This window comes from Miscanthus floridulus, chromosome 12 (genome assembly GCF_019320115.1).
Source record: "Miscanthus floridulus cultivar M001 chromosome 12, ASM1932011v1, whole genome shotgun sequence".
Lineage (NCBI taxonomy): Eukaryota > Viridiplantae > Streptophyta > Magnoliopsida > Poales > Poaceae > Miscanthus > Miscanthus floridulus.
Window position 1 is genome coordinate 54,577,818 of NC_089591.1, and position 12,551 is coordinate 54,590,368.

Sequence of the window (12,551 nt, forward strand, 5' to 3'; positions counted from 1 at the left end):
AAATACTATGATTTTACAAAATATCTTGGTTTTTAAAAGCTACTAGGTGTTTGTATGCAATAAATCTCGTAGTCTCTGAAATTATAGTTTTATCAAAACTGTAGTCTTTTTGGAGTTTCGAAACTCCACTTATGACCTTTTTTTTATAAACCACAATTTTATGTCTCTTTAGTTTATAAAACCATAGTCTTATGATACTATAGTTTTTAAAACCAGCATCATCAAACATTCAAGTTTGAGGCTGTGTTTGGATGAAAGGATTTTTGTAGGAAAAGTGGAGGAAACAAAAGCAGAGGAAAGGAAGATGAGAGGAACGTTTGGAACAAAGGAAAAACTCCAATTCCTTTCCTCTGGAATACTATACCATCTTCAAACTTTCACAGGAAAAGAAACATCTGTCCAGACCTCTGGTTTTCTCTTCCTATGTGGAAGTCCAAGGCAGCTGTGCATTACAATTCCTATGTTATAAATTCCTGTGTTCCAAACAGCCTAAATTTTCTGTTCCTATGTTTTGAAATCCCGTATTTTTTCACTTTTCATCATACCTTATTCCTGCGTTTTTTCCCATTCCCGTAGTTTTGGATTCCTTCGTTCCTAAACAGGCCCTGAGATTAGGAAACGAACGGCCCAAAGTTAGCCCATACAAACACAAACACAGTGAGTGCCCCGGCCTGACAGTAACTTAAAATAAATAAGGTTTGAACCGAGATCAGTAACAGGTGGAGCCCACGTGTCAGCCGCACTTAGTTTGAATCTCGCTGCCAAACGACGCGGATCTCCAGCGAAGCAGTGCCCAAAAGCATTTTCTTCGCCTCTCTCTCTCTGGTAGTCCCGTGTCTCCCTCATCCCGCACCCTCACACCGACTGCCATCGGACGGCCCAGACTGGGCCGCGTGTTTTATTCAACGGCTACTGCAGCCCGCCGAACGCACATCCACCCAAGGCCAAAGCCACGAGGCCCCGGCCCCCGCCCGCGCCGCCTCCTCCCTCCTTCAAATTTGCGTAGCGTTGATTCCACGCCCTGACGCCCCCGTACCCAAATCTACTACCGACGCCCTCTCACAACGCTCAATCCAAACGCGAGCCGCAACCCTAACCCTAGCAACCGCGAGTGATGGCACGCCCGAGGGGTAAGAAGCGTACGGCGTCCCAGGCGGCCGCCACTGATTCGGTCGAGCCGGAGGCCGCCGCCGGTGCTTCGAGCAAGCCAGAGGCGGCGGCGACGGAGCCGGCAACTCGGGGGCAGGGGAAGCGCGTCAAGGCGCCGCCCAAGCCCAAGCCCGAGACGGACTACTTCCCCGAGAAGAGAAACCTGGTGAGTTTGTTTTCTAGGATGGCCTGGCTCGGGTTAGGTTTTTCGTATCCCCGAGTAGTGTTTTGGTCCTGATCTGATTAGCTTGCGGGCGGCTTCACTTTCGATTGTTGCTCTAGCGGCAAGATTTGCAGTGCTTTGATTGGTCGAAAAAACAGGGGATGATGGCTCCATTTTGCCGCTGGTGATGCTCAAATGTGGCATTCCATGGTTATGTAGGATTATACTTGGGTTTTACTATTGGATTCTCCTCATCTGAGTGCGAAATCGCAATGCAGTACTGTGGTGTTAGGAATTCGTTATTGATGAAAATTTTCAAATCTGTGTGCTTTGCTATGCAAGTGCAGTTTGATAGGTCAACATTTTCTTCTGTCCATTGGTTGCGGTTGATATATAAGTCTTGAGAACCATGTATGATTACCACTAAAAATTAGAACATGATGGCTTTAGAAGCATTTTCTCGCTTGTTGGCTCACCCAGGTTTATTTTTGGAAGTTACCATAACGATTTAGATTGTGTTTGACTGCCCTGTATGATGACGTTGCTATTTACTTTACGTGCATTCTGACTAATGATTTGTTGCTATGTTCAGGAGGATCTCTGGTTATCTGCTTTCCCAGTTGGTACTGAGGTTTGCTCCCATCCCTGCCTTCTTTAATTTGTAGTAGTGTGTATGTAAGTGATCCACATTTGGACATAGCTCACATCTTTTCCTTAACAACTTATATAACTTGCCATATTATCTGCAGTGGGAAAACATTGATAAGATAAAGGAGTTCAATTGGAGCTTCGAAAATTTAGAGGTATGGTGATCAAAGTTAATCTTTTAATCCATTTTGCTTTTTGAGTGCTTATTAGTTCCCCCTTCATGATGATATGTGGTTGTTGTTCGTGAACAGAAAGCCTTAGAAGAAGGGGGAGAGCTTCATGGGAAAACAGTTTATATGTTTGGAAGCACCGAGCGTAAGTGCACTTCGCTTTCAGCTACTTTCTAAAATTAATTTGCTGCCACTAGTCCTTGATGTATGTTTGTTAATCTTTGTAATATTTTACACCAGTGCTATCTTGGCTAATTTTAATCTCAATTTAATCTTGAAGAGCTATTAGTTTAGTAAATTCGACAATTCTATCTGCGCAAAACTATTTATGTGCTGGATTTATAAACTGGATTTTAGTATAGGCCATATGTTTCATTTGCTTACTAGTTTTATGAGCCTGCTGAATATTGTTCTACCCCTCCGTTCCAAATTATAAGTCGCTTTGACTTTTTTGGTACATCCATTTTGCTATGCATCTAGATATAATAATATGTCTAGAAACATAGCAAAATGGATGAACCAAAAAAGTCAAAGCGACTTATAATTTGAAACTGAGGGAGTACAAGACTAATTGGCTCCTGTTGTCATGCAGCCCAGCTATTGGATGTTAATGGAGAATCAAAGATAGTGCTTATTCCAGTCGTAGTTGTTGTAAGTTCTTGTCTACCCTCTTTGCTGGACAGCTATCCTGTGTGTATTTATTCCACAATTTGAGTTCCAAAACGTGCTATTAGAAACACGCCTATTGAAAATGCCCCCTGTAGTTCCACACCATCTTATGATGAACATCTAGCTCTTTCTCTATCACGGGATAACTCTGCTTTTATTGAAAGCAAATAAGGTTCACCGTACACTTGCTGGGGATACCAGCTAGCCTCTAGCCATAGAAGCAAACCACATAACTGCTGGACATGAAAATCTACTCATATAGGTCATAGATATGCCAGCTAAACAATTAAGAAATTCTGTTTGTACTTTTGCATTAGCAAACAATTCATACCATCTTTGGTGGGTGGGTGTTGTTTCCATTTTTTAGTACTATCAACTGCACAACATTGAAAATATATCAGCCTTTAAGATTAAAAATTGCAACAAACATTTTGAAAGTAAAAAAAAGGCAAGAAACTTAATCTACCTTGTCCATTGATATTACCAATGGAACTATATTTTGGTAGGCAGATTTAGTACATTAAATCATTTTTGTTCTTTAACAATATTGGTGCTGTCCAGATAAAATTTTTTGGCTGGTGATATTTTCCTTTTCATTAGTGTTTTGACTCTAAAATGCAGTGACAAGTGTTGCTTTTTATATTTGCAGTTTATGATGGCTCGATCAAACAATTTGTTTTTGGGTCAAATATTTTGCTGTCTATCTCTGGGTGGTGTGGGTCTCATTTAACACTTGAACTCTTTCATTTTGCAGGTAGACTGCCCTTTCCCTCCATCAGACAAAATTGGCATAAACTCAGTCCAAAGGGAAAACGAGGAAATCGTGCCAATGAAGGCGATGAAGATGGCATGGGTGCCTTATGTTCCACTTGAGGACCGGTACTTTTGTATTATCATGTTGAATGATATTTGCTGCTTATTGTTTGTTCTCCCAGGTCATTGCAACTCATTTTTCTAGCTTTGGCTTTGCTTTCTCTGCAGGCTTAGCAGGATTGACAGTTTGAAAACAAAAATATTCACTCTCGGATGCACGCAGCGAAGGTTAGTAATACGAATTTATGGTTCTGGAATTTCATGCTTTAGGATTTATATATTTGTGCTCATCCATTGTTGTGTTATATTTCCTTTTTTTAAGCACTGCTGTTGTTACCACTGGTTCAAATTACAAAGTCTCTGGTTTACACCTTTTGTAGGTCTGCGCTGAAGCATCTCAAAATTGAGAGAGTCAAGAAGTTTGATTACTGCATGCCTTGTAAGCTTAATCTCTATGTCAGTTAATTCATTGGAATGACAGTTGAATAACGTGGCCACAAAGAAACATAGTGTCTTCTAAACCCTTTAGTCTCTACTTAGTTGGCTGATTGTTGTGTTGTTTATGGCTTGAAATCAGCTTTTGTAATGAGTTTTGTGCTTGTTTTGTAGTTAAGTTGTAAAGTGTCCAAGCATGTTTTGTTATAAAAATGGAAAGCGTTGAGGTGGCATATAGTGTTCAATGACAACCTAAATCTATGCAGAAATCATAAGCTAGGTGGGACGGTGGTGCTCAGGAACCGTCTAGGTGGCTGAGGTCAACACCTTCTAAAACAGCACAAGCAATCATTTGAAATAACCTAACATTCCAGCTGAACTTTTATAAGCCCTACATGTGTTCTTGCATATTCACACATCGTCGAACTATTCTACTAATTATTAATTATAAGTCTGTAAGTCATTTAGTTTAAATATGTATGGCATTATCTGGTTTTTTGTTCTTTTTTTTGAGTAATCTCCTCATCTCTGTATGAACCTTGTCTATCATCTCTGCAGACTATATGCCCCTGCAACCTTTTGAAGACGAGGATGACACAGTTATCAATTTCTTATATCCTCTAGAACCCCCGGTAAGATTCCTTATTTATTTCAGTGAGGAGTATTACTCACTGCCTCACTGTTGTTTCCTCTTTAACAATTTTATTAGTTGGCCCATCCAACATTAGTGTACTTGATGCCTCCTAATTTATGCTTGAGTTTTTTATTTCATATAGCTGTAGATTGTTGTCATGCATCACTGTGTTTACTTTGTGCTGCTTGCTGCAGATAGTAGATGAGTTCGACTGGGAAATGGATGATTACGAGGTTTGTGTTGAAATGTGTTTTGTTCCGCTCAATATACTAGAGTTGCTACCCATGAAAGTGCATCCGTGTTGAATGGCTTCAATGTTGTCTAACAGGATTTTGCAGATCAGAAACTTCAAGAAGGTAGCCTGCCAGAGGGTGAGAAAGAAAAATTCAAGGTACTGCATTTATTTTGTGCTTAATCTGTGGCTAAGCTAATCTTCAAGAATTGGTTACATTTGTGTCTTAAACTTACAGTTTTGTTGCCACATTTATTTGATAGGAGTTCCTCAAGGAGAAGGTTAGAGACAGGAAGAGAGAGCTGAAACAGGTTCACAATCATGGGAACTATTTATTTTATTCACAAGAGATTTGTTGCATTAGTATTCAATGTTTCCACAAACTTATGTAGGCTAAAGAAGCCAGGAAGAAAGCTATCGATGACATGGATCCTAAAATGAAAGAAGCATTCGAGAATATCAAATTTTACAAATTTTATCCTGTAAAAAACCCCAGACACGCCTGATGTAAACAATGAAAAGGTATGCAGCGCTGCTGTTAAGCATTCCTCAGTTAAAGCATAACTGAATAGATTTAACTTTGTACCTATTGTTTTCTGCAGGCTAGGTACATCAACAGATACTACAGGAATGCCCATTATCTGATGTAATGGCTTTCCTGATGACCTGATCTCATGCGCTTGGCCAGCGTGTCACTTGAGGAGTTGATATCAAAAAAATTTTGAAACCCGGGGGAGAACAGTTTGGTGACATCTTCGAATGTGGTCTTACTGTTGTATTGTACTAGAGTTGCCCTCAGGCCGCAGATTTTCACCCCCTTGGGCATCTTGTTTTGCTGTACGGTGTATACAATCCTGCAGGATAAGATTATTGTGTAGCATTCAGAGGGTCAAGGTAGTTTTGAGACTAAACAAATCATTAAGGAACAATTTGTTCCCTTTTCATCATCTAAATAGTGAAGCTTCGGCACAGGATTCATGAGTTTAACATCGTCACAGCACAGCCTGATGGTTATGCTGTGACTGTTTTAACATCTGCTATGTGCAAGCTATGCAACACGATGTGATGTACAGAGAATCATGCTGTTCAGAGTAAATCGGATTCTATATGAAAGCAATCTAAAGTTCTACGCAAACGCAGTAAATCTGGGTTTCAGTGCTACTGCGTTCTCTGTACCGTGAGCCCACGCTCGCATTCCCTCGGCACAGGCGCCCAACCCCTATTTCCTCTGTCTTCTCCCCATCGGCGCCATACTCCTGCTCCCCTCCGTCGCCCTCATCATGCTCCGTCGCCCCCTTCGTCGGGAAGAAGCTGCTTCTGTCTTCGTTGCCACAGCGATTGGCTACTTCTCCATCTCGGCCAGGAAGAAGCAGCTTGGCGTTCAGCACCGCACCCGATGATCCGACTGCATAGTCGAGTTGTTTCCTATGAGTGTGTTTGATTGTTTTTAAAATGCCCTATGTGATTGTTGCTGGGAACTCCAACCGATTTATAGACCATTCCGGTTGCCAGGCCTATTAGTGTCACAAAACTAAAAAAAATATTACTATAATTGTTTCAGCTTGTATTCAGTTAAAAAATGAGTTATCATCAACCTCAGGAGTATACATGTCATTTCACACTTAGAAATGAGAATCTATGGACAATCATCCAGATTGCTAAACTTCTAAATACTTTAGACCGCAGATTCTTCAGGCTACAGCTTAAAAGAAAATGGACCGCAGAATCTTCAGACTTCAGATTAAAAGCAAGCCTTTTTCTAGTTTGGTTGCCTGTTCGGTTTATATGAGAAAACTAGATACATAAAGGATCTTTTGCTACTACCACATGAACAAATGCGCTCACAAAATGTGCAGAAATTCAGGATGGGTGAAGCTACATTAGCTTCTGAGCGAACATGAAGTATGTCTCCCTAACCATATGACGTCATGAGCATCCTGCATCCGGTTACTCGCAGTCCAGCATTCCCTTCCGCCCGCCCCCTCTCGCTCTGCCGGCTGGCGCCCGGTGTACGGCCATCGTCGGGGATCGAGACCTGGGGCCCACATGGTAACTAACCGACTCTAACAAACTAATCAGCTAACCGCCCAATGCCTCCCTTCGTCTACAAATACCCACGACGACGGCAATGCCATGCCACCTTCCAAACACGCGCACAATCCAAGAGCGACCGCGAGCGAACAAGAAGGAAGCCAGAGCACGAGAGAGCGAGAAGAGGAGAGGCAAGAAGTAAGGAAGGGGAAGAGGAGCGAAGGAAGGACCCGATGGCCGCCGACATCGGCTATTGGCTGGTGACCATCCCCGTCCGCGTCGTGCTCGGCGTCGTCCTCGCCGTCATCATCCTGGTCGTGATCGTCGTCGTTGCCTTCATCGTTTTCGTGTGCGCCACCAATCTCAGTGCGTGGTGGCGATCGCCGCGGATGCGGCTCCTCAGGCTCGGCGGCGTCACCACCCTGAGGCGGAGGCTGGGCTACCCCTGCACCATGTGCCGCGACAGTATGGAGGCCGGCGAGAAGGTCCGCACGCTCTCATGCGACCACGTGTTCCACTGCGGCGGCACCGTCAAGTGCGGGCTCGGCATCGACGCATGGCTTCTCGCTGGGAATGCCATGTCCTGGCAGTCCTGCCCAATCTGCCGCCAGGTTCCCCATCCCGTGCTGCCGTGGAAGCGGCCACCGCCATCGTCGCCAGCGCCGTCTTCGCCGCAGACGTCAGACTCGGACTCGGTGGAGGAGGAGGAGGAGGAGGAGGAGGAGTTGCTGTTCCCGTCGCACTGGTTCGACGAAACACTACCGGAGTAGGCGTCGCCATCGCAGTAGACACGCGTGATCGAGCTTGGATGCAATGGGGCGGTGTTGCATTGACGCGCGTCCTGTGGGGCGTTCTGGATCAGTTCTTGGAGAGGTTCTTGAAGGATTCTTTCGTCGTTTCTGTCTCTGCATTCTTGGAACTGATCGAGGGTAGTCTGGTGCTGCGTGCTGTCTGATGGTCTGGATTAGTTCTTGAAAGATTCCTTCGTTGTTTCTGGCATTCGCTTTCTTGGAACTGATCGAGCTTAGCTGCGTTCCTGCTCTTTTATTCAGATATGTGTTCAGCTGTGACGAACTGAATTTGTTGATGCCAAGAAAAGATGATTTGTTAGTTCTTGGATCAGTTACATTGTTCTGACAGAAGCAAATAGATCCTTGGTTCAATGCTCTGGTAACTCTGTTCAGTTGCTTAGTGCCTCAATGTGAAAATGATTTTTAGTGTAAACTTTTCACAACATTGTTCGCTAATGTCTTGCAGTAGTGCTTGAAATCAGCTGAATCATCTGTTAGACATTTTGTTGACTGAAAAAAATCTGTAGGTCCGGTTTCTGAAAATATGATTAATAGTTCTGAAAATCTGTGACCTTATTTTCTTATTCTTATTTAATTTCTGTTTGCTTTATATCGTTTTTCTTACATTCCAGCTACTGCCGGTATGTTACAGTGTTTAATCATACTGAAGATTGCTGTATTGTTTGATCTGTAGGTTCGTTTTTCTGATAACTGAACTGTTTAATCACCTACTCTTCAGGTACTTGGATGTATGCAACACATGATCGAGTGATGTTGTGTTTTCTCCGTGGATTTCAGATATTTTTTATGAAAGTCGATTTCAGATATTAGTCGAATTTTAGGTGGATGTGAGCTCTGTTTGCGTTCAACTCTGAATCTCCTTGTGATATCTTTCGCTAATGTCTGTTCATGCATATTGTTTGAAATTCCCTGTTGCTATTATGTTTTTCTTATTTTCAATTCCTTGTGCAGTACTAGTAGAAGCAGAATTCATTAGTAAAAAAGCTTAGTTCTGTCAGGCTTGAGTTACATAGCAGTTCAGAATTCTCCAGGCAGATTGAGGCGCAAGCCACGAAGAGTAGTTGATCTCTTTCATCACATGGTGTTTAAGTGCCTCCCCAGGCCTTTTCAGTTGAGACCCATTCATGCTAAAGTCATCTAAGCCTGGTGCTCTTGTAAATTTTTCTCTGTCGAGATCCCCAGTTCCTGTTCCCCTTAAGCAAGCAGCATTTTGTCCAATTTAACTTGCATTTTTCCCATGTCAATTGTGTGTCCCCCGCTCGCTTCCTTAGCCTGTCCAGCTCTTCAAGCAGCTCTTTAGTTGTTAGGGTCACTGGTGATGTTTCTTGGTTGGGTTAGGCCGTGTTTCAGTGTAAGAAGTAACGACAATGCAATTCAGAATCAACTTTCTGAGTTGCTCATTGTACCGCGTTCAGAGTAGTCCATGCACATTGCGTTGCCGTTACAGCGTTACTACTGGCTTCACCAATGTCAATGTACTCTCTCTCTGAAACATCAAACTTCTAAAGATTTCGCAAACCAAACTTGGGAATCTGCCAGCATTCGATCTCTCCAGCCATCCTTGCCCTTTTCATTTCCAAGCCCCTCGGCCCTCCCTGCTCTTCCAGCTCCAATTGCCGCCTTCGGGAGTCGAGCCGCGGGTCCCACCTTGTAACGAACTGATCAAACCAACCGACTTATCAGCAGTTCGACATCCTCCCTACAAATAGCCGCCACCCCAATTTGGCCAGCCTTCCAAACGAGCACAACACAATCCAAGAACGACGTGGGAGAGCGAGCGAGAAAGCCAGAGCAGGAGCAAGAGAGAGCGAGAGGAGAAGACGCAAGAAGCAAGAAAGAGTCAGGGGCCGGAGCGAAGGACCGATGGCCGTCCGCTTCAGCATCACCGTCTTCCTTGCCGCCATTATCCTGTTCGCGAGCGTCATCGTTCTCGTCAATGTCGCCATCATCATCTGGGGCTTAGCTGCGTCTTCGTTCTCGTCATTATCATCCCGGGTCAAGGCATGGTGGCATTCGCGACCGGTGCTCCTCTTCAGGCTCGGCGGCGTCACCACCCTGAAGCAGAAGCTGAACTACAACTGCACCATGTGCCAGGACAGTATGGAGGCCGGCGAGAAGGTCCGCACGCTATCCTGCGACCACGTTTTCCACTACGGCGCCACCGTCAAGTGCCAGAACGACATCGACGAATGGCTTCTCACTGCGGAGGACATGTCCTGCCCGATCTGCCGCCAGGTTCCCCATCCCGTGCTGCCGTGGAAGCGGCCACCGCCATCGTCGCCAGCGCCGTCTTCACCGCAGACGTCAGACTCGGACTCGGAGGAGGTCTCGGAGGAGTTGCTGTTTCCGTCGCACTGGTTCGACGAAACACTACTGCAGGGGGACTCTGAGGCGGAGGAGTTGCTGTTTCCGTCGCATTGGTTCGACGAAACACTACCAGAGGGATCGCCATCGCAGTAGACAAGCGTGATCGAGCTTGGATGGGACGGTGTTGACGCGTCCTGTGGGGCGTTCTGGATCCGTTCTTGGAGTGGTTCTTGAAGGATTCTTTCGTCATTTCTGTCTCTGCATTCTTGGAACTGATCGAGGGTAGTCTGGTGGTGCGTGTTGTCTGATGATCTGGATTAGTTCTTGAAAGATTCCTTCGTTGTTTCTGGCATTTGCTTTCTTGAAACTGATCGAGCTTAGCTGCGTTCCTGCTCTTTTGTTCAGATTTGTGTTCAGCTGTGACGAACTAAATTTGTTGATGCCAAGAAACGATGATTTGTTAGTTTTTGGATCAGTTACATTGTTCATTTCTTGGGTACTCTGTCAATTGCTTAGTGCCTCAATGTGAAAATGTGTAATACTGTTCATAGCATTGTTCGCTAATTTACAGTAGTGCTTGAAATCAGCTGAATCAACTGTTTGACATTTTGCTGATCGATAAAAATCTGTAGTTTCGGTTTATGAAAATATGATTAATAGTTCTGAAAATCTGTGCCGGTATGTTACAGTGTTTAATCATACTGAAGATTATTGTATTGTTTAATCTGTAGGTTCGTTTTGCTGACAACTGAACTGTTTAATCATCTACTCTTCAGCTCCTTGGATCTATGCAACACATGATCGAGTGATGCTTGTGTTTCCCCGGGATTTCAGATATTAGTCGAATTTTAGGAGGATGTGAGCTCTGTTTGCGTTCAACTTTGAATCTCCTTGTGATATCTTTCGCTAATGTCTGTCCATGCATATTGTTTGAAATTCCCTGTTGCCATTATGTTTTTCTTCTTTTCAATTCCTTGTGCAGTACTAGTAGCAGCAGAATTCGTTAGTAAAAAGCTTAGTTTTGTCAGGCTTGAGTTACTCACCAGCTCTCTGTGGTTGCCTATTCGTTTCTTCACAAAATTTCCGTCAGTTTGTGACATAATCAGTAGAATAGTTTAAAAGACAGCTTGTTTCAGCAGGAAAACTAAAACAAATAGTTGATTAATTCTCTCGATGGTAAACTGCTAAACTGTTTGCTCGTGCCACAATTCAGAATCTCACTTTGGCTTTGATTTGTTCCAAAGATACAGAGGGCATGTTTGTTTGCTTGGTGCCTATGCACCACCCAAACATAGTGCGGCGTCGCCCTTGGACCTTTGGTGACCGGTTAAAAGGTTCAGGGACTCAAAACTGTACTTTGAAAGTTAATGGACCCAAATGACACACGTACACAAGTTAATAGACCTACAATACATTTAACTCATGTTTAAATCTCGCATCCATTTTTTTTGAAACAGAATCTGATCCAGTTGTTGTTGACGATTACATCTATCGCCATTCTCCTTTTGCGTTTAGAGATTGAGATTGCAAAATGGTTTAGAGCAATGTCCTTTGGTCTCTGTTCTCCTTAGGCAAGTAGCATTTGAATTAAAAAAAAAGGCAAGTAGAATTTTGTCCAATTTAACTTGCATTTTCCCCTGTCAGTTGTGTGTCCCGGCCCCCGCACGCTTCCTTAGCCTGGCCAGCTCTTCAAGCAGCTCTTTAGTTGTTAGGGTCACTGGTGATGGTTTTTGGTTTGGTCAGGCCTGGTTTCAGTGTAAGAACGACAATGCAATTCAGAATCCACTTTCAGAGTTGCTCATTGTACTGCGTCCGGAGTAGTCCATGCACATTGCCAAGTCCCCTCGGCCCTCATTCTTGGGAATCTGCCAGCATTCCATCTCCAGCCATCCTTGCCCTTGTCATTCCAAGCCCTTCGGCCCTCCCTGCTCTTCCAGTTCCAACTGCTGCCTTCGGGAGTCGAGCCACGGGTCCCACCTTGTAACTAACTGATCAAGCCAACCGACTTATCAGCAGTTCAGCATCCTCCCTACAAATAGCCGCCACCCCGTTTGACCAGCCTTCCAAACGAGCATAACACAATCCAAGAACGACGTGCGAGAGCGAGCGAGAAATCCAGAGCAAGAGCAAGAGCAAGAGAGAGCGATCGAGAGGAGAAGAAGAAGACGAAAGAGTCAGGGGGGCGAAGGACCGATGGCAGCCGACCTCAGCTATTGGATGGCTATAGCCGTGTTCGTCTTCTTCTTTGCCGTCGTCGCCGTGGTCGTGTGCGTCGTCTTCGTTTACGTGTGCACCCTCATGGTCAAGGCATGTTGGCAATCGCCACGGATGCGCCTCTTCAGGCTCGGCGGCGTCACCACCCAGAGGCGGAAGCTGAACTACACCTGCAGCCTGTGCCAAGACAGCATGGAGGCCGGCGAGAAGGTCCGCACGCTCTCCTGCGACCACGCGTTCCACTGCGGCGGCAGCGTCAAGTGCCAGAATGGCA

The 12,551-nt window shown here is 44.6% G+C and overlaps 1 protein-coding gene and 1 pseudogene across 1 annotated transcript; both read left to right on the forward strand.

The window, feature by feature from the left end:
• The first annotated feature begins 965 nt into the window (after nt 1-965).
• Nucleotides 966-5,884, forward strand: LOC136497434 (protein HEAT INTOLERANT 4-like; annotated as a pseudogene).
• A 1,258-nt stretch (nt 5,885-7,142) lies between these two features.
• LOC136495903 (uncharacterized) lies at nt 7,143-7,714 on the forward strand. Its single transcript, XM_066491694.1, has one exon. The coding sequence runs from the start codon at nt 7,178-7,180 to the stop codon at nt 7,712-7,714; it is 537 nt and encodes a 178-aa protein (XP_066347791.1). The 5' UTR covers nt 7,143-7,177.
• Nucleotides 7,715-12,551: the final 4,837 nt, after the last annotated feature.

Bases quoted from the DNA above. Each gene is read 5' to 3' on its own strand.
- LOC136495903 (XM_066491694.1), top strand. From the start codon at position 7,178: ATGGCCGCCGACATCGGCTATTGGCTGGTGACCATCCCCGTCCGCGTC.